Source organism: Gadus chalcogrammus, chromosome 12 (assembly GCF_026213295.1).
Source record: "Gadus chalcogrammus isolate NIFS_2021 chromosome 12, NIFS_Gcha_1.0, whole genome shotgun sequence".
Taxonomy (NCBI): Eukaryota; Metazoa; Chordata; class Actinopteri; order Gadiformes; family Gadidae; genus Gadus; species Gadus chalcogrammus.
In genome coordinates, this window is record NC_079423.1 from 29276275 (window position 1) to 29298305 (window position 22031).

Below are 22031 nucleotides of genomic sequence, written 5' to 3' on the forward strand. Positions count from 1 at the left end.
GGTTGGTCAGGCCGTGAAGAACTAGTCTAAAGCGTGGAGAGCAGCTCAGACTGCTCTTACATAGCCCTGCCTTACTTCAGGTGTTTCATAAACTACAGACAGATAAATGGACACGTGTACGTTGAGGTAAATGTGAACTGTTCAAATGCTGTTCAGTGACTCTGAGGTTATGAGGTTAAGATCGATGTGACCCTCAATGAGAATAAAACAAAAAAAAAAGGATACTGACATTAGTTTCAGTCAGTATCATTAGATTCCTCTTCCACGTGTTAGCAGAACAAAAAGCATGCATGATCTCATGTTCAAAGAGACGGTTGCTATATCTATACTGAATACCGAATACCAAAATATATATGATACATTTATTGGGGAACTATTGGAACAATATTACAAAGAAAAAAAAAAGATTACCCAATAGGCTGATCATCTATGAAATAACCCATTTGTCAGGCCAGCTGGCCCACAGCATTTATTAACCAAATGTTTTATAACCATGCTCTCCTGATCCAACTAGGGAACGTCCTCTGAACAGTTCCCTCTGTGTACCCTTGGCTGGTGGGGTCTGCTCCAGCAGTCACGCCCGCGGAGCAGCTACTGTTCGGGACAGTGCACCGATGTTAGCCACTAAATTACTTTAGGGTACAACAACTACAACAAATGCTATGACAGAGCCCTACCTTTTAGGCTGCGTTGGATATAAATATGTCAAGACGCGCAGACAGGCACACACAACACACTTAATCCAAGGCCCACAAACTAAAAAAAGGAACAGACCCTGGAACAAACACCCTCTATGCACACAAACACACACACACACACGATTAGGTAATCTACCAACTTTCTCTCTCGCTCCCCTCTCTCTCTCTCTCTCTCTCTCTCTCTCTCTCTCTCTCTCTCTCTCTCTCTCTCCCTCTATCTCTTTCTCTCACTCTCTCTCTCTCCAGCACTCTCCCTCTCCGTCTCCCTCTTTCTCTTCCCCCGATCTCCCCAGTCTCTCTCTCTCTCTCTCTCTCTCTCTCTCTCTCTCTCTCTCTCTCTCTCTCTCTCTCTCTCTCTCTCTCTGTCTCGCTCGCTCTCCCCTCCACACAGACACACGACGCAAACATGCAAACACTTATGTTTCATCTCATCCCCGCTAAGATCCATCAGGCGATATGCGAGGACGGCCATAAAAGGCTCGGGGGGGACCAGCATCCAGTCGGCCTAGCAACAGTCGGCGTAGCAGCAGGGGTGTCTGTCTGTGGGCCTACCGTCTGTCTCGACATGCACTTCAGCACCAGGAGTGGGGATTTGGATGCAAACAGCGGGCCTCTGGCTTCAGTGGGGGGGTTGGGGGCGGGACATGGGGGGGGGACGGCTTGGCCTATTAAGTGATTTAGTAATATAGAAACTAGATTGCGCTGGGGTTCTGTGTTTACGCGAGCGGATCCTCTGGCCGGCTGAGTGCACGCTGGGCGGGGGCGGGGGGTGGGGGGAGGGGGGGGGTGTGCTGACGGGGTGGGGTGTCCTAACGGGAATTTGTGGTTATTATTACTGCTCCGAGTGTGGCCTCCATAGTGGATGACCGGGGGCGGGGGGGGGGGGGGGGGGAGTCCCTGGGATCTGTGTTGGATCAAACCGAGCGTCCGTCCCCCCCAGACGCTGCCACCACCGCCTCTTTACTGGAATAGGGTTATGTAATTGGGCCTGATGCTATCCTGGCTCGTCTGGATCCACTCCCATTCATTGTGGGTTTTATTATATCAGTATTGTGTGGGGCCGTTAACCATGCAGCATTAAGGAAAGGTATTATAGATCGTTCGGACAATTTTTTCTCTACAAAATGACCTGAGCACAAGGTGGCCTCTTTCTGTTTTTTTATAACATCCATGATGAAGCTGTTTAGAAAGCAGCAGGGATTCACGACTCCCTATACGACACGAGTGTGTCTGTATGCGTTTTTCTCACAAAGTTTGCGTTCAGTAGAATGAGGAGAAGGGGCGACTAGTACTAGCAGCCCACAGAATGGATAACACCCGATTAGCTTAGCCACACCAGGCCTACATTTCGTCATTTCAGTGCAGTTACAATTTCAAATTCAGAATTGAAGAGGATAGGATTGACAGATGTACTTCATCTGTATATACTTGACTTTGCACTCTGCTTCACTTCGCTCAATCGACCTTGTATGCGATGGATTTATAATTTGCCATTCTCTATTGGCAACAGGTGGCCATGCTGACCTCCTGCCCTACCTAGTTAATTTAATTATTCCGCTGTTACAGGAATTAGTCTCATTGAGGTCATACATATTGCATTCTGAATAGCGTCTTCACTTTCGTTATCGAATGTCTGGATTTTGTAATTTAAAGAAATTTGCATCTTTCACTAATACTTCTACACCATACCACTGTATCCTTTCCGTAGGCTTTGTGTTTACCATGGTTTGTGCACTTCAGGGGTTGTTGAAAGCACGATGATGGAATTAGCTGGCTCTCCCCATGATGGTCATACAGACTAAACACTAGCTTACAAAACTATTGCCCTGGTGAACTGCGGTTTTTGGCATCATGTCAATCGAGGAATCCCGCGAGTGGGACCTGAGGTTTTATACTACTGTGGAACAAATATCGCAAAGTGGCTCACGTCCGGATGTAGTGGATCTGTCCCCATCTCTCACCTCAGGTGAGAGATGGGGACAGATCCACTTCATCCGCACGTGACCTGCAGCGGGGGATGCACAGAGACGGATGGAATCACCCTCATTTTTTCCCGTGTTGTCTTCCAGGTTCAGAGTGCAAGCCAGGCAGTGATCCCTGCGGCGCGGTCGACGGCCCTCTGAGTGCTCAGCCTTCCAGCCCCAGCGATGCTGGAACGGGGTCCGCCTCTTCCCTGTCCCCGGCCTCCATCGCAGAGGACGCCTACTTCCCACGCCCAAACTCCGAGGACCAGGTGAGGCCGGTCCCGCTGTCTTCTCTAACACCGATCCTGGAACGATGTGTTTTCCGAGGGAAGGGGGGGTGGGGGGGGGGCCAGGATGATCTGGTAGTGGTGAGGGTGGTTGATGAAGGTTCTGAGTTTGAAACCCTGAATTGTCTGCAGACTTTCCTGTAAGGCATCCTTGAGCGATAGACTCTTGTGTTGTCCAAATCATCTACTAAATGGTAAAGGCTTATCGAATGAAAATAGAGTCAATAGAGTGATCACGGTCTCAGGGCCCTAGCCAGGGTTTGAAAAATAATGTGGCATCAACAAATGTCCCACGCGGCGGAAACAACGCCTCAACTGAATCAAGCATTTACCCATCTCGGAAATGTTCTCATCCGCTGACGTTGTATACAGTTGTGATTAGGTTAAAAGAACCAAAGCTAGCTACGGACATTCCTTACTTTTGTATCGTTTGAGTTGCGTTTGCGTCTTTGTATCGCTGCTTCTACACCTTCTCAGTCCTACCTTTTGTCTGCCTGCTCTATTAACCCCGTCTGCCGTTTACCAGGAGGACTCCTGCTCTGTGATCAGCGACTACGACTTCCCCGACGCCGACCAGGGCAGCAGTGGCGAGGACCTGCAGGGCCTGAGCTCATCTCTCCGAGGCTCCGAGTACTTCAAGGACCTCCAGGGTGGGGTGCCACCTTCGGTGTCCACGGCAACCGCATCGCCGCGGAGCCAACCGCAGGACCTTCAGCGGCTCCGCCAGAGCAGTCCGGTCGTCGGCTCCGCGGGGACCCCTGAGTGGGACCTGACCTTCGGGGGCCCCAGCGGAACCCCGCCGGGGTTGCAGAACAGCCTGGTGGTCACCCGGATCTCCCCCGTCCCGGGGCTGTCGCCGCCGGGCAGCGCCCCCGACACCCGTCCCCTTGAGGCCCCCGTCGTGGGGCTCAGTTTGACGATACGTTTGGATCAACTTTTGACGGCGATGGATCCGGAGAGACCCACGACCGCGGCGGTGTCTTGGGACCTGGTGGGAGCGGGGGGTATGGGGGGAGAGGGGGGTCTGGTGGGAGAGGGGGGTCTGGTGGGGGCAGGGGCCACGGAGGATCTGGACCCTGACCTCGACGCTTTCCCCATCTTCGTGCGATCGATGTCCACCTCGAGAAGACACAGCTGGGTGGTTCCTGTGGCCTGCTTCAACCAGGGGAGAAGGTGACCGTCAGACTCGTGTTCACGGGATTCATGGATGTCTGTATGGATAGATGGGTGGATGTTTTTTTAAACAAGCCATCAGCAACTCTATCGTAGAGGTCATGAGTTGTCACACTAGAGTGGCCTTGAACTTCCTGCTATAAGGACTACAGAAATGACTGCAGGCTTGGGTGTGTTGTCAGCTTATGCATCAAAGTGGAACTCCCACCAACACCACATCTAATACTTTGATTACCACTTCTAACCGAATCGCTTCTGTAAATAAGACATTTAGCATACTCATAAAACATATAGGGCCCTATTTTAACGGTCTGAAACGCAAGTGAGAAGCGCCAAGCGCAAGTAGCTTTGTGGGCGGTTCTATGGCGATGTTGCTATTTTACCGGCGCAAAAATGACTCTTGCGCCCGGCCCAAATCTAAAAAGGGTTGGTCTGAAGTAGCCTAATTACCCGTAGCTGTGGTTTGGACGTTACGTGCAATAAACCAATGAGAGTGCCAGCTCCCATCCACTTTAAGAGTCATGAGCACATTTGAATCTCACTGGCGCAACGACACATGCGCCAGTGAGAAAGTCAATTACGCCGGATGCAAGATAGGGCCCATTATATATTCTATCATTCCATTGTTTTTGTCATGCATTATTACCAGCACGATGTTCAGGTTATATTTAAGCAGTGGCTGGTGGTGGTTTGGTGCTTATAGTCTCAGGCTGATTTCCTTTTCTTTTCCTTGACCTAATGTGCTGAAAGACTGAGCCTAGACACCATGGCCTTGGACAGTGATGGAGAGAGGGAAATGGATGAAACAGACGGACCCAGACCTAAAATACCTCCCTACGCTAAAGAGAGAGACACGGTATTTAACCTAATGTCACAATGGAAACAAAACTCAACCCCAAAATATTTTGATATGTTTATATCTCTATCACTTTATTGATGAACTTAAACTCAATATATTATTAGAAATATTTTACTATATAATAATATATATAATATAACATTTATAAGATAATATATATTCATAAATGCATAATATATGAGTGTACAATATAATATATTAGAATTGCATCCTACATTTTCATCAACAAACCGAAAATAATTCCAAACAATGTCCAATCATTCATCATCGTATTCCCTCCTTCTTGCTGCACATATATCCTAATTCAGCTCACTCTTCAGTCAGTGTGGGTGGTTTGTGTTGAGGTTGTGTCCTGGGGGTTTCAGCGGTGGCCTGACAGGCATTCTGAGCTCCTGGCCCCAGAGTGCAGCCAGGCGGCACACATCTCCCAGCTGGTGGAGACCTCCAAACAAGCTGCCAGGGCGGCCCAAGGTTTGACAGGCTGTTTATGGATTTGTGTTCTGTTTGTGTTCTGTTTCTGTATGTACTGTGTGTGTGTGTGTGTGTGTGTGTGTGTGTGTGTGTGTGTGTGTGTGTGTGTGTGTGTGTGTGTGTGTGTGTGTGTGTGTGTGTGTGTGTGTGTGTGTGTGTGTGTGTGTGTGTGTGTGTGTGTGTGTGTGAGAGAGTGTGTGTGTGGAGTGGGGCAAAGTGTGTGTGAGTTGGGTAGTGGCTGCCGTGGGTAGGGGTATGTGTGTGTGTGTGTGTGTGTGTGTGTGTGTGTGTGTGTGTGTGTGTGTGTGTGTGTGTGTGTGTGCGTGCGTGCGTGCGTGCGTGCGTGCGTGCGTGCGTGCGTGCGTGCGTGCGTGCGTGCGTGCGTGCGTGCGTGCGTGCGTGCGTGCGTGCGTGTGTGTGTGTTATAAAAATTTATGTGATTACAACTGCGTGATACAGTACACAATAGTTATCATTAACATGAGTTTCTCTATCTCTATATTCTTTCTGTTTGTTGTTATGAAGACACAGAGGAACTGGACCCTGAGGAGAACTTGCATTCTGCGGAAGGACAGAGCCACATGTAAGTCCACACACACACACACGCACACACACACACACACACACACACACACACACACACACACACACACACACACACACACACACACACACACACACACACACACACACACACACACACACACACACACACCCTTACCCTCACATTTTCAATTTGACAAAATATTGGGTGTGGTTCGTTTCCTTCATTTGCATTTCTCATCGTGCTCCCCCAAGAAGAAGAAGTCTAAATTGTCAGGGCAGCACTTTATTTGTATTTCCTCCATGATTCAGCGCACGCACCTTGTTTCAAAGCACAGACGATGCCCAGGAAAGCGGGGCGCTACAGCCGAGTGGTTAGCCGTAGATAATAATCACAACTCATGAGGTTGGCAGTGGTGTTTCTGTGCTCATTTCAGTAGTGCACACACCGCCCGGCACTTCTGCTTTCCCCGGCCCGCTGTGTCGACCGGCCGCCCACGAGGGAGGGGGCTTCCAGCTCCCCTCCTGACATCTCTGCTCCATGTCATATGTCTTTAACCTCCCCCCCCCCCCCACCCCCACCCCCAACCAGCTCTCTTAGCTCCTTAGATGGCCCCTCAGTTTGTGTACGTGTGTGTGTGTGTGTGTGTGTGTGTGTGTGTGTGTGTGTGTGTGTGTGTGTGTGTGTGTGTGTGTGTGTGTGTGTGTGTGTGTGTGTGTGTGTGTGTGTGTGTGTGTGTGTGTGTGTGTGTGTGTGTGTGTGTGTGTGTGTGTGTGTGTGTGTGTGTGTGTGTGTGTGTGTGTGTGTGTGTGTGTGTGTGAGTGTGTGTGTGTGTGTGTGTTGGGAGATAGTGAGGAGGTAGCAGACATGGGAGTGCCCTCTCCTCAAACCCCAGTTTGACACTCAATCTTTTTCAGACTTATCCTTCCTCTTCTGAGCGCCTATCTATATGCATCTTTCTCTTTCCCCCTTCCTCCCCTTCCCCTCATCGTTCCTCCTTTCCGCCACCCCCTCATCGTTCCTCCTTTCCGCCACCCCCTCATCGTTCCTCCTTTCCGCCACCCCCTCATCGTTCCTCCTTTCCGCCACCCCTTTTTTATGCTCCCTCTCCTCTCATCCACTTGAGTATGTTCTCCTCTCCTTTCATCTTCCCCAACCGCTTTTTTCTACTCCTCCTCTCCTCCACTCCTTTCCTCCCCCTGTCCTTGCCTCCTCTCGGCTCTCCTCCCCATCCAATCATCTCCCCATCTCCTCCTCTTGTATTTCCCTTTCCTCTCCAGTCTCCCTTCTCCGCTCACCTCCTCTCCAATCATTGCCTCCCCATTATCTCCTCTCCTCCTCTCCTCCATTATCCTCCTCCCCTCTCTTCTCCCAATCCCCTCCTCCCCTCTCATCTCTTCCTCTCCTCTCTTCCTCTCCTGTCTCCTCCTTTCCTCTCCTCTCCTGTCATCCTCCTCCCATCCTCTTCTCCTCTCCTCTCCTCCTCCCCTCCCCTCCTCCCCTCTCATCTCCTCCTCTCCTGTCTCCTCCTCTCCTCTCCTCTTTCCTAATCCCAAACCTTGTGTCTCCTCCTCTCCTCTCCTCTGCTATCCTCTCCTCTCCTGTCGTCCTCCTCCCATCCTCTTCTCCTCCTCTCATCCTCTCCTCCTCTCCTCCTCTCCTCCTCGCCTCCTCTCCTCCTCGCCTCCTCTCCTCCTCTCCTCTCCTCTTTCCTAATCCCAAACCTTGTGTCTCCTCCTCTCCTCTCCTCTGCTATCCTCTCCTCTCCTGTCGTCCGCCTCCCATCCTCTTCTCCTCCTCTCCTCCTCTCCTCCTCTCCTCCTCTCCTCCTCTCCTCCTCGCCTCCTCTCCTCCTCGCCTCCTCTCCTCCTCTCCTCCTCGCCTCCTCTCCTCCTCTCCTCCTCTCCTCTCCTCTTTCCTAATCCCAAACCTTGTGTCTCCTCCTCTCCTCTCCTCTGCTATCCTCTCCTCTCCTGTCGTCCGCCTCCCATCCTCTTCTCCTCCTCTCCTCCTCGCCTCCTCTCCTCCTCTCCTCCTCTCCTCCTCGCCTCCTCTCCTCCTCTCCTCCTCTCCTCCTCCCCGTCCTCCCACCGTCCTGCTCCTCATCTCAGTGCTGCTGTGTTGTGTGTCTCAGGATGAGGGTTCAGAGGGTTCTGCAGGAGCTCAGACTGTACCACGGGTAAGTAAACATCAGAGGGAGGTCTGTTCGCCTTAGCTTAGCACCGCACACGATCCGTCCCAGGCACAAAGCGTTGGACACTTTGTGTTGACGTTTCATCCGTCCGTGAATGCATGCAGCATGTGTTCAAAATAACAGGTTTGGCTGTGTGGTGGGATGCATGGTACATCGGACCCACTGTGTGGTGAATAAATAAGAAGACCTGCATGAGGATGTATTTGGATTGGTGAATGGGGGATCTTATTAATCTCCCCTGAGGTACAAATAGGAGAAATGAAACTCATATATTAACAGTTTATTAATCTGATTCACTATATCCACTTTTGTCAATTCACGGGGCACGCAACCTCTTCAGAACTGTCTTTTTTAAGTCTAACCTAAGTAATTTCCGTCTGACTGTCTATGTCTCGGGAAATGTTGGTACTTTTCTTTGGATGATTGTGAGTTTCGATATTCAAGGCATTTTCTTGCCTTCTACAGGGCCAAACAAAGAGGGGTAAGATCAGAGGCCAAGGAATCAGGAAGTGTCACTTGGTACGAGTTCCTCAACAATGAGTAAGTGCAGCCCAGCATCATCGCAACAAGAAGGCTTTCACAAACCTACACACAAAAAACACAAAAATACTTGCCTCTCACTAGAAAACCGAAACAAAAACAACAACCAAGTTTCTAGTTTCCGAACACTCTTTGAAAATCATCCCGAACCCGAGGTGTGTGAGGTCACTTGCATAAAGATTGTGCCCGTAAGATCATATACAGAAGTGGTTTGAAGTGCGTGATTAAAGCTGATAGCCTTATGACAACCCAATGGTGATGATAACCATATGACAGTTGACAATCTCATATGACACATGACTATCTCAATATGTCCAGACATGATGTATACAGCATATGTTAGGCTGAACATGAGGATCAGATGACCAAGACATTTCCAGTTAAGGCATTCTAATCCGTCTGTATCCTCTTTATATTCAGGAGACAGTAGGGCTGAGCTTTTCTGTTAGTTTATTCTCTTTCACGAATGACCAGATTAACAAAAGATTTGTCCTAGTTTGATACAAAGAAACATCCAGTTTAGTCGTACATTATATGGAAAATAAGACTGAAGAAACTCGTAAGAACTTTGCACGCCACCGACACGTGAATGAAGGAACATTATTTAAACGGGACATATTATACCACCAGGTGTGAGTGTGATTTGCCTTACAAGCCGTTTAGAAAATCTGCCCCATATGACATCACTAGTGGGAGTGTCCACCTAGATCTGTGCTGGCTAGATGAGCAACGTTTACTTCAGTCCACTGGGTAGGCTGGTAGACTGATCTATCCAGCCCATATCTAAGTGGACACGCCCATTAGTGATGTCATATGGGGCAGATTTTCGAAACGGCTTGTAAGGCAAATCACACTCACACCTGGTGGTATAATATGTCCCCTTTAAAGCACAGGTGCCAGATCAAACACAGGTGAAGAAAAAACAAAACAAGGCTAAGGAGATTAGGAGGACATCTACTGGACACACTAAGGAGTTGCTTCTGGAACCTTGACCCAAATAAATCAACCCTTATTATTCTATGAACATTTTGTAATCCAGATGTTTCCATTTTTCTAACGAGTAACCTGGCCACTGGCCCAGTTGTTCAAAAAGGGAAAAATTATAATGTCAACATCAAGAAATGATCATGTTATAATCTGTGATGTGTTGCCTTTTGGGGGAATAATTGACTAATGTAGAGCATGTTTTGGTTGTTTTGTCAGAAATGAGGAAGAAGATGGACCGACTGAGAAGGTGGAAAAGGGCACCAAGGTGAAGAGGACTCTCAGTTCTCTGAGGAACAGGGTGACTGGATCCTTCACCAAAGACAAGGTTAATATAAACCACACTATGCTGTAAGCCCTCCGCTCTGACTCTGCTGTTTTATTCTACAATATGCTCTGCTTACATTCACATTTAAATTACGGGTATTTAGCAGACGCTTACACCAAAGCGATTTGCAATAAGTACATTTGTCAGATAAAAGAGAAACAATATATCACTGTATAGCGCTATATTTTTAAGGGCCAGGACGATCAACATACAATAAGTGCGTACATTAATTACCAGGATGTACAGCAGACAATAAGTGCGTAAGAGGGTTGTGGGGGGCTAAGGGGGATATACTTGCATAAACCACACACTCTACTTCTGTATGTTTTCGAGAAATGTATTTGGCATAGGATGTATCGTCCCCATTGTTATGTTTGATCATGTCTTCCTCCATGTCTTCCAATGCAAATACAAACCCTTTTCACTTCCTCCCAGGGTAAGAACAGAGAAAACAAGGAGCACCAAAAGGAGAGGGTCAAGGAGAAGGAAAGGGAGCCCAAGGAGAAGGAGAAAGTGTGTCGCAGCAGAAGCAGTGACAGCCCCGGGCATGACCTGGTGCCGGGCTCCTTCTCCAGCTATGCCGACTGCTCACTGTGCAGCAAAAGCCTGCATCGGAAGCATGGCCTCCAGTGCACGAGTGAGTCTGCGGTTCACTGCACCATTCCCCCCGCCACGCATGTTCTGTCACACACCTGCTGCTGCCAGTGCACTGCCCCCCCCCCCCAGCACCCACACACACACGCACACACGCACGCACGCACGCACGCACGCACGCACACACACACACACACACACACACACACACACACACACACACACACACACACACACACACACACACACACACACACACACACACACACACACACACACACACACACACACACCACACTTGTACATCCTCTTGTGCTAGTTGCTGTAAAGGATGACACCTTCATGAGATACACATATGCAGACAACGATCTGCCCGCAGGCATGCCCACACACCCACGCAAAAAGTTGTATTTCCACCTTTTTCCTACCCTGTCTGGCACCGTGCACATGTAAGATTGAACCCAGGTGGTCTACTTGTCTCATAAAGTGATTACACACTGGGTGTAACAATATTCACACCTCATCAACTCACTTTGGGTTTCGTCTGCCGTTTATCCTCCCCCATTTCCTTGCTGCATTTAATATTGATAGACACTGGACCACCACTGAGCAGTGCTGTGGTAATATTGACTGCATGCAGGCCATTCCGTATGGTTATGGTAGCATACCTTGTCATTATTACTACCACACTTGTACCATCATCTGATCGCAGTTTAAACAAAAACACTGATGAGCAAAACTTATCATGGGTTCTCACAGAAGACAGGTTTTTATTGAGTATAATGACATGGTATGGCATGCCGAAGCGAAAACACATGGCCATACATCCACCATGAGGACGACTGTGGAGCATCTTTCAACAGCTGTTGGCTCCTCCGCTCATATGAATTAAATTCATATGCCAGTGACGTCTCTCCCAGTGGGCTACGTGATGAGACACCGAGCGCTCGGCTATGCACGCGTGATGGATGGTGCCTCCTGTTGGAACATTCCCTTTACAACCCCTTAAGAAAGTCCCTAACTTAAACACGGAAGTTAGAGACCAAAGAACTAGTTAACAGAACTAGGAAACGGAACTAGGATTCTCATTATTTGTTATTATACGCTTATAACATTGTGACTTCTGTGATAGGCCTACATAGCAGTCAGCTGTGGAGTAATGTAGGCCTATATAGACATATACAAAATAAATGGACATCTGTTGCATCTATGCAACGTGTAGCCTATTAAGTTTAATAGTAAAATGTCTCTCGAATTACTACATATTACATAGTCTGTCAAAGGAGTGTAGTAGTGTAGTAATGCTTGACTGTTGGTGGTTATTGAGCTCATTACACAACGTTGTTCTGGCACATATCGAGAGACGCAGGGCACCAGACATTCAGACTTTTTAGTTAACATTGACCATACAAGACAGTATGAATCATTAATGTCTCTCACTCCCTCTCTCTCACACACACACACACACGCACACACGCAGACGCACGCACGGACGCGCATATACAACGCAAAACAAACAATTATTTGCGCTTTTCAGAGCTTTATCCGCTCGTTAACATCCATTTTAACAATCTAGTCAGATAACAAACATCCAACTCTAGTTGCAGCGTCTCCTGGCGTAGACGCGTGAGAAAATCAGTGAGTATCTCTTTAATTTGAAGCCCTGGGGGGAATCAGCCTAGAATCAGCCCGTGGAATGCGTCGTTTGTATGCCAGAGATTGTTCCCACTGGAGAGTAGGAGACCAAACTGGACAAAAAGAAGAGTGTGGAACCCTTATTTGCATTCATCCCAGTGAGGGCACTGATTCAGCAGGTGTATGGAATACGACATCTTCAGTGAACCGCCACTCAAGAAGGGGAATAGTTAGTTTTACTCTCTGAACGGTAAGTGGTCGCTCCTGTGGAGCCAAGCGGGATCAGGTGGATAAACTCCCGTTGTTTCTTTCAATGGACTTCCCACACATCCTGGCCGCCAGCTAGCCCGCTAATGTTAGCCTGTCGTTTACTTTGGCCCCACTGTGTGTATTTTAACTGTTGCTTGTGGGTCCCTCGGCTGCCAATGTGTGTGAATGAATATCAAAGTGGAGGATCGAGTGTGTGAGTGGGCTGCTGCGTTGTAGATGGCTTGTGACTCGGCATGCTAGCCGGGATGCTAGTGGACTGAGAGCGACTCCGCGTCCCTCAGTTAGCTGGCTAACGAGCTGTTTGTTGTTGAGCGTTGTTGTTGTTGAAGTCAACAGCCATTATCCTTGGCCATAATCCATATGACCATGTTAGTGTTGTTTCCCGTGGTTATATTAATGTCCTGCCACTTTTCTGAGCGGTGTTTTTTTTTTTTTTTTTTTATGTGTGCCTCAACAGGTGAACAACCAGTTAGCCGCTAGCTAGCTATTTGTCACATTTATCCATGGTCCATTTAATGTCGTAGGGGTCACTGCTTAGATGCACATCGCTAAAGTAAATGAACTGGCATCCCCCATGATCCTTTAAAAATATTGGAATATAAATTATCTGTTGCTTAAACAGTCTGGACTGTGATTTTCAAGTAGTGCTCCCATCGTAGTTGTTACGTCGGTCAAGGATGCATTCACAGCGAGCTAGCGATGGTGGCTGAGCAAGGTGTTCATCCCCTTCTGCTTTTAAAAAAGCATAACTTTTCTGACTGGGTCACATCGTACTCTTTATGCTGAAAGCTCTGGTAGCACAAACCGTGTCTCGTTGGTCTCTTGTTTGCTTCTTAAAGCATCACTGCATTGCCCTCTGCCAATGCCTGACACTTGCTCGTCCCTATACTTACTTACTTATATGGGCTGCGAGTCTACTGCCTTATTCAACAATATTCATCCTTTCTCCAATCAAAGTGACATAAGTGTTCACTGTATCTTTCAGAGACCCTTGCAATGTCAATTACCTATGTTTATTCTTTTTGCCTCTAGATGTGTACAAATGTGTAATTTGAAGGAGACTTTATACCTCTTACACACTTTAAGAGCGATCGTAAAAGGAGATTCCAAACTTTAAAACTCTATTTCAGTATGATAAAAAGAGACATTAACTACCTTCCTTTTAAAGAAAGAATAACTTTCCTTGATATATTGTTTTGCTCGTTCGGCACGCTGCTGCCCTACATTCTAAAGATGAATATTTTTTTCGTTGCCCAAATATTGTTTTTGTATTTATGCGTGGGAACAGGCACTGACGCAGGAAGTCTTTGGTTTGACCTGCCACATAAATAAGTCGGTGACGTTCTTTCTTCTCTTCTCCACATCCTGTCTTCTTCTGTACCCCTAATTGACGTGCCAAAGTGTGTGGCACCTTCTCAAGTTAGGGTAGAACTGAAAATGGTTCTGCAGCATTTGTTCAGCTCCTCTAACGGAGCTGGCAGGAGTTTTAACTCTTATTCCTAGACTAAACAATGCCAGGGTACCCAAGCTCTAGGGTGTAGGCCTATACCCCCGGCTGTACCCTGCTTTTACACCATACATTGATTTCATAGGTCAAGAAAAGCTCTACCATGCTGTCAAAGTATCTTTTAACACTTTTTTTGTAATGGCCACTTGTTTTATGCCGCTTTTCCACCGCACATGTAACCTGAGAGCGAGTTCACCAGAATGACATGTCCTTGATGCCTGGACGTCGGGTGGTGTGATTGTAGTAAGTCGGAGGTGGCCTCTCCTTGTAAGATAACATGGGCTTACACATTCTTTCACATGGCTAGGAGACGGGAGTGGCACTGATAGGGTGACTTGGAGATGACCAGTTTAATGCGGTCCTTTTTGTTTCTGGAGTGCTTATCCGTCGCTCCTCTCAACCTGTTATCTGAGCACAGGGATGATCATTGCTGGTCATAGTTCAAACATTAACTCCAGCCTGATGCAAACCTAAGCAAATAGGGAAAGGCAGCCAGGCATTCCTATGGTCCAATGGAAGACCGACAGGCCTTGTTTCCGTTTGTGCGAGTTCACGGTTGATAGTCGGTGAGAGTCTCAGTGTGGCTGGTACACCACAAGCCTGCTTCCTGAAATAGGTCATCCGTCAGTCCTCAGGTATTGGCTCAGTTGGTGGATAAAGGTTACGGTGGAGGTCTGGGGGATGGCGTGACAGGAGTGGACTTTCACTGCTGTAGTCTTGGGCTCCTCCTGTTTATGGGCGTTGTGGATCCAGTTTATATTCCATTCATATTTTGATAAATCTTTTTTTTAGTCTATATAGATTCAGCCTCTTATGCCTCAAGTAAGGAAATACTGGCTGTGGAGGTGAGTGATTGAAAGAGCTGTTGTCAGTTGGCAATGCACATAGCGTTCTTGTTTTGATTTGTTTGGTCCCATCAAGCAACATTCTGTTCTAAAGCCTGATAAGATCTTCCACAGCTACCGTGAGTTTTCTCTGTAAAAAAATGCTAAGCTCTGAGGTGTTCTTATCTTTTCATTAGTCCCAGTGTCGCTCTTGTCCAGTGAATTCTTATTGGTCTTTGAAGACGCTGGGCGTGGCTGCACCGGCCTGACGGACCTCATTAGACACTGATGACCGGTCGAGCCTTTCCTCCTGTGAGTGAGCCGGGCTGGGGGCGAGAGTAGAATTTCGCACAGCTGTGGTGTGGAAAAATACTCTGCTTGGATTTGGCCGCTTGACTGCTTCCTGACCGGCCAGCTCACCGGGTGCGTTCGGCGCCTGTAGCGACAAAGCAAAGCACATCTTCGGCTCGTGTTACCGCCGTTGTCACCTAGTCCAGGGACAGCTGACATCCGACTACCTTTCTGACGAAACCAAGGGGGTTCTGTTTCAAAAGGTGCTGCTTCTTTAATCTTTGAAGTCTCTGCCAAAGGGCTGTTTTTTGTCATAATTTCGGCCCACGCCTGGCATGTCATGGTTAAAACATGGCCCTTATGTTGTCCTTGCAATCGAGCGATTGTTGGTCTCATGAGAAAGGGTGACAGGGTACTATCTAATCAAAGACGGTCATCTTTTGTTCGGTATTATCTTGAGACGCATGGAAGGGGAAGTGCAGAGAGGTGACTATAGGGGCACATATTGGGCCATAGGAAGCAGTTTATTTCAGTAGGCAGCACAGAGAAAGGGGAGCGGCATGTTGACGCTCCAACTTTTGTTAGCTAACCATGCCACCTGGAGTCACACACAATCACCTTTCTGCCTGGCATAAGCAGGACATTTATGTGGTTACAACGCACGTACACACACACACACACACACACACACACACACACACACACACACACACACACACACACACACACACACACACACACACACACACACACACACACAGGTGTGGAAAGTCAGAGAGCCGCACTGAATGGCGTAAATAACGGAGACTGCTGCAGCTCTGACATACTACCCTCTACTCTAAGCCCGGCAGTATTGAGTTACCCTCCATGTTCATGGACATCAGGGTTGTTTGTCAAATTCGATGCATTAGGCCAGGTTGTTTTGACCTCCACTGCACCGATCCCTATTGGTCCTATGTGTGTGTCTTGTGACTGTATGTGTGCTGTGAGCCTTCTCTTTAATTTGTGTCCATTACTCAACAGCCTCCGTGGCTCAACAGGCGGTTGACTACAGTTGTTATTGAACTTATTGATGACCCAATAGGTTTGGGTATTCAGGTGGTCAGAGCAGAGCTCAATATATCTCGACGTAAGCCTATGATGGCTAGCTAGTAGCCAAGCTATGCAGTATGGTGTTTGCTAGCTCCATTAGGCTATTTCATGTGGTGTATTTGAGCCAGTCTACAGCAAGGGAGGAAGATGAGAATGATGCAGAGGGGTCTGGTATTTGCCAAATGCCGGCTTGGCTTCTCGCCTCCACTTGTGAATCTTAATGTCCCTAGCAACCCGCCCTATTTAATGATGTAATGATGGAAACTAAATGGTATTTGAGATGTACCTCCGGAAGCCTCCTCTGTCAACTCCTTCCATCATGTGATGTTTGCGACTTCTTCATCTTGAAAACGTTTCTGGATTTATAAAAAACATGTAATCCACTGCAAGTAAACAATGTTTGTGCCGTCAAAGTTTCGTCTTGGACGAAAGCTGGAAAATGTGGAGAAGGAGCATGCTAAAGATATATTACGAACAACTCATGACAATACTCAAGCACTCGGTTCAGAACGGCGTGAGTGGGGGGAAACGTGCCGTTCAGTGGCCCAGGGCTGGTTTAGGTCTATAGTACAGTGGTCCTAATGGAGCTCTGTCCTGTCCCGTCTTTCAGATTGTGCCGTGAACGTCCATAAGAACTGTAGGACTCTGCTGGGGGAGTGCAACAGCCACAAGAATAAGGTAATGACAATATTACCAATTCATATCAAGTGTTGATTGTTTATTTAGAATATTGGGAATGTAGTGTCATTATATTTCAAATTAAATGTTGTTTTCAATTAAACTTAAGTTCAACGTTTTTTAAACCTGTAAAGGGTTAAAGCCATGAATCATCAGTATTTTGTGTAAGCACAAATCCCAAAAATAATGGACTGTATTAATACATGAACCATAATACCAATATGTCACAGAGAGGCCTATAGGAATGTCCTCTAACTTTTTTTAAATTTCTTTTTTACAGCGAGAAAACAGGACGTTGCCTTCCAACCTTGGTAATAGCAACACACACACCCCCACACATGATATAAAAATTTTGTTTAAGTTTTGAATATTCGTTACTTGATTATTTACCTAATTGCTGACTTCCTGCGTCTGTGTTGATGTTCCGGGGTTGCCGTGGTGACGAAATCCGAGCAGTTTGATTAAACACTGAGGGAAACGGGGGTAAGGAGAAAGCCCACTGTGTCAAATTAACGGGCTCTGCTTGTCACTCTGGGGACATTATTGAGGATTAGCAAGATGGACAGGGTGTCCCAGCTCACAAGCCGGTTTTGAGGTGTGCACTGTTGGTAATTCTTTGCCGGGAAAACTCTTGTTATTAAATGAATCATCTCGAATTTCTGTTCTGGGATCAGAAAAGTATCTTGTAACTATTAGATGTGATAGATTCATATTTGTAGTCAGACTATCGATGACGATCCATCATTTAATGATGGGCTATTTTTCTTGTTGTAAACTGCATCTGATCTGTGCCCCGGGAGCCCATCTCAGCAGACAGCAGCTTAAGTTAATCTTCTGCTATGGAACCGGCGGTCCTCCTTGGAACAGCTGGGGTCCTCTCCGACACACCTGCTCTGTTTTCACCTCCTGATCCGCTGCTGTGTGGACGAGGGAGAAGTGGCCCACTGTGTCAAATTAACCGCCTCCGTTTGTCACTCTGGGGACAGAGCTGAGGCTTAGCATGATTGACAGGGTCTCCCAAAACGCAAGCTGGTTATTAGTTGTGCGCTGTTAAGGATATAGCAGGGAATACTCATGAAATTAATTTTGCAAATTTCCATTCTGGGATCCGATAAAGTATTGTCTTATTATTAGATGTGATAGTTGGATAACATGTGTGTTATCAATATCTATCTTTATGAAGAGCAGATAATTTTTGAGGTTTAAACTGCGTTTTATCGGTGCAACCGGATTCAGACTCTGCAGAGAGCAGCTTAAGTTAATCTTCAGCTATGGAGGTTGTTATTCTCCTTGCAACAGCAGAATCCGCCACACACCTGTTTTATTTTCACCTCCCGATCTGGCCAATCAGGGCTCAGCACGGGGGTCCAGGAGACGACGAAACGAGTGACCCCCGGGAGGTTGTTCTAGAAGCAACAACATGATGCACAGCATCGTGTTGTTGGGGAGGGGTGAGGTCTCGTTATAAAGCCTGCTGCCTCCCTCCTCCTCTATTTGTTTTCCCGCTGAACCCCCCGATCGCTGCTGAGCCCTCGATTCCACCATTCGGACCGGTGCCTCATTGATTGTGCGGTCCTACGTTTCTGCGGTCGTCGTGTTGCGCCTGGACGGATGGAGCTCGCCGCTTTCAAGGGCCCCAACCGGGCTGCCCGATGCCGGGCCAAACTGCCGAAGCATCCCCCTTCGTTCTCCTCCTCCTCCTCTTCCTCTTCGTCCTCGCGGGCTCTCTCCGAGCGCCGGGGGATCCGCGTGCTGATGCACCGGGACCCGCTCACCTCCCACTTCCTGGAGAGCCTCCCACGCTCCTGGCTGAAGAAGGGCTGCCAGCTGGGACAGCACGCCGACAGGAAGTCACGTCCCCCCCCCTCTGCCGCCAGCTCCGCCGTCGCCGCCACCTCATCCTCCTCCTGTCCGTCCGACTGGCTCTTCTCTCGTCTCTCTCTGTCCTCCCTCCTCCCGTCTCACCCCGCTCCGCTTGCGCCCCCAGTGTCCAGAGGCGCGGACGGGGAGGCGCCCCGAGAGCAGCCGGGCCGAGCGTCGCTGCTGACCGCGGATGGCCCGTCGGGCAGGCCCCGCTCCCCAGGCATGAGCTTCGTCCCGCGCGGATCCGGCACCCAGCCCTCCAGCTACGCCTCCAGCCTCCGTCGCAACAACTCGGGGTAGGCACGCACGCACGCACATGCACGTACGCACACGTGCAAACATTTCTGCATTCACTGTATGTTTTTACGTTGCTGTCGAATTTGGATATAGTGGACTCTACTTTAAATAATAAAAGATAAATTGGGAAAGAATGTTCTATGTCTTGAATAATAGCTGAAAAACCTTTTTCATTGGCTCGGGTGTTCAACCACCTGGGAAGTAGCAGGATGTTCTTAGAATCGTGTTTCAATTTAAGTTCACGATTTGGCGCTTATTGATGGCATAACCGAAACCCGTGACACGTTTCTGCAAGCTCTCTTTGTGGATGTCTTGGTTAATGTCTGTCTGTCTCCTCCCCCCCCCCCCCCCCCCCCCCCAACCCTCACTAGAACCCTTCCCGGGGAGATGGATGAGACCGATGCCTTCCGCAAGCGCGCGGACGACACGGTCTCCCTAGCCCCCTCCACCACTGAGTCCATCCTCGTAGAAGGTGGGTCCCTTGACCACGGTTTTCCATAACTCCTGACGATTTATTTGCATTGAAAATATTTCTTTCACGACATCCTTTTGGTGTGTGTGTGTGTGTGTGTGTGTGTGTGTGTGTGTGTGTGTGTGTGTGTGTGTGTGTGTGTGTGTGTGTGTGTGTGTGTGTGTGTGTGTGTGTGTGTGTGTGTGTGTGTGTGTGTGTGTGTGTGTGTGTGTCTAAAGGTTGTTATTTTATCGCTGTGTATTTACACGAAGAGCAGGTTTTTTTGTTTTTTGAGGGAGACGGTGCAGCTCTTACATCCTTGGAAGGGAGGAGAGGAGGAGGTGTCCTAACCCTTGCTCATTAAAGTGGAGCGTGTGGGAGAGAGAGAGGGAGAGGATTACTGGGAACTGGCCAACGGCGTGCCGTGCCTCGTGCTGCTGTGATACGGGCTGATTTGTATCATACACGCCCTTGTTTTGAAGGAGAAGCGCCATGCCACTACGCCACCAGGCCACACGCTGAGGGGGATGACTGGATCCTAGTTGCAAACAACGTTGTTGTTGTTGTTTACAAATCCTTTTCTTGGGCTGTAGTCAAAAGATGTCACATTGGAACACCATATTGTCTATTATGTACCCTTATTGGAATTGATTTCAGATGTTAGGGTTCATTGACAGCATTAGCTCTGTTCTGTAGTCCTGGCTAATGTCTGAAAGACCATGTTCCATGTTTCCTCTTAGTTTGGCCATCATCAATAACCCAGACGTGTTCTTGGCACCATTTTAGTAACAACCTTTTCTGCCGACAAATCTTAGGAATTAGCAGGAGGACACGCAAATGTGACAAGCTGCTGACAGATCGCTAGGAGGCAGTATGAACCACATGAGCTGTATCGAACACATGCTGGCCTGAACCTTGTTGGTATTTTGTCTTTGACAACACATTATCTAATTTAAACCTACACTAAGTTATACAGCAATTACCGATGCTGATACACGTATTGGAAATTCCTCCGATACTGCCTAAAATACAGTTTTGGTTGTCTCGTCATTCCGACCTACGTTTGCTGGAGCTACAAATTCGGAAAAAAATAGATGAATGGACGCCTAACTTCAAGAATACTAATGTATTATTATAATTATATATTATAAAGGTAAATGATCTAGTTCTGAAAAAAAAATGTTGACACAGTAGGTGAACCGACTTTACATTGCTGTCATCGTAAGAGAACCCTTCAATAAGAACAAGTGCTGTTAGTAGTTACAATGCTAGATGCTTTATCGGTATATACTCGGTATCGGCTGATACTCAAGTTCAGGAATCGGAATCAGGAAGGAAAAAATAGAATTGAACATCTCTAGCCCCGCCCCTTCTCCTCCAGATGTCCACTACGTAGCGGTGCGGGCGGAGCTGGAGGCCGACGCCCAGGACCTGGAGGCCGAGTCCTGGAGTCTGTCTGTGGACCAGCAGTGTGTCAAGAAGTACTCCAAGGAGATGGTGAAGAGACAGGACGTCATCTACGGTGAGACTTGATATAGATATTTGAATAATGTAGAAGGCTTTGAATAAAGGTGTTGCATACATTTTCGCATCGTCATAGAATAGCAGCCAATTACATATTTTACTTAAATATCTAAATCCTTGTCATCATTTTTTTTAATAAGAATTAAAACGCAACCGCAGTATAAAACAGCAGAGCCTAACATCTACTTTGAGTTAGGTTTACGGTATGAGGACACAATGGCCAATTCAGTTCTACCTTTGAAACATAGTTATGTCCACCCTTATTCATTAAAAAATGCAAAATAAATAAGCATCCTTTCCTTGGGACTAGGGATGCAAACAATTAATCGATTATCGATTAATTGTCGATAAGAGATTACTCGATTAAAATAAATTACTTGCAATTAATCGCATTTTAACCCGTAATTCCGCAACCGTCCACGTGAGGGCGCACTTGACGCCAGACGTACTTGACGCACACGCGGGAACACAAGCGGGAACACAAGCAAAGCAGGGCCGTGTTCCAATACCCGTACTTCCATGAGTATACTTAAAGGAAGTATACTATCCGCACTGGCTACTACGTTAATATTTCAGATGTGAGTGCTGTTCCAAATCGAGTACTCCGTGGTGCACTAACCGGAAATTACGATCACGACTGCCGCCGTGGCTCCTCCCCCGCAATAAACATCCCGCTTTGAACGGTGAACTCTTTACGCCTAGCAGCTATAAAAAGCTATAAAAACTATAAAAACTACAAAATGACTATTAATGCAGGCTATGTGGAAAATGCGCCGACTTTGGCTCAGCCTGGCTCCGCCTCTTCTGCTACGTAGCTAAGAAGGCTGCCGTTGAGTACGGGGAGTGTCCTTCGATCCACACTTCACGATTAGCCCGTTTTGAGTACGGCATCCGGGTCCTTGAAGTATACTTCTTTTCGCCGGATCTGAATTGGAGTACTGCGTACTCAAATTTTGGCTAGTA

The 22031-nt window shown here is 47.7% G+C and overlaps 2 protein-coding genes across 7 annotated transcripts in view; both read left to right on the plus strand.

Moving 5' to 3' along the window:
- Nucleotides 1-3979, plus strand: part of LOC130392805 (uncharacterized) — a gene marked incomplete at its 3' end in the record, with an annotated part of 5486 nt that extends 1507 nt beyond the window's left edge. Inside the window, exons 2-3 of the mRNA XM_056603298.1 lie at nucleotides 2768-2931; nucleotides 3476-3979. Of these exons, the coding sequence (XP_056459273.1) occupies nucleotides 2768-2931; nucleotides 3476-3979 (668 nt within the window). The remainder of the gene's footprint in view (nucleotides 1-2767; nucleotides 2932-3475) is intronic.
- A 35-nt stretch (nucleotides 3980-4014) lies between these two features.
- Nucleotides 4015-22031, plus strand: part of LOC130392990 (rho guanine nucleotide exchange factor 18-like) — a 37837-nt gene continuing 19820 nt past the window's right edge. Inside the window, exons 1-13 of one of the 6 annotated variants that reach the window (XM_056603547.1) lie at nucleotides 4015-4122; nucleotides 4873-4978; nucleotides 5347-5452; nucleotides 5978-6035; nucleotides 8131-8175; nucleotides 8656-8730; nucleotides 9934-10042; nucleotides 10478-10679; nucleotides 16866-16933; nucleotides 17214-17244; nucleotides 18921-19092; nucleotides 19465-19565; nucleotides 20926-21066. In XM_056603547.1, the coding sequence (XP_056459522.1) occupies nucleotides 4061-4122; nucleotides 4873-4978; nucleotides 5347-5452; nucleotides 5978-6035; nucleotides 8131-8175; nucleotides 8656-8730; nucleotides 9934-10042; nucleotides 10478-10679; nucleotides 16866-16933; nucleotides 17214-17244; nucleotides 18921-19092; nucleotides 19465-19565; nucleotides 20926-21066 (1276 nt within the window). In that variant the 5' untranslated portion in view covers nucleotides 4015-4060. Of the gene's footprint in view, nucleotides 4123-4872; nucleotides 4979-5346; nucleotides 5453-5977; nucleotides 6036-8130; nucleotides 8176-8655; nucleotides 8731-9933; nucleotides 10043-10477; nucleotides 10680-12263; nucleotides 12275-12505; nucleotides 12522-14667; nucleotides 14684-14877; nucleotides 14894-16865; nucleotides 16934-17213; nucleotides 17245-18920; nucleotides 19093-19464; nucleotides 19566-20925; nucleotides 21067-22031 lie in introns of those variants that run through there. The other 5 variants (XM_056603548.1, XM_056603552.1, XM_056603549.1 and 2 more) reach the window with 5 other exon arrangements.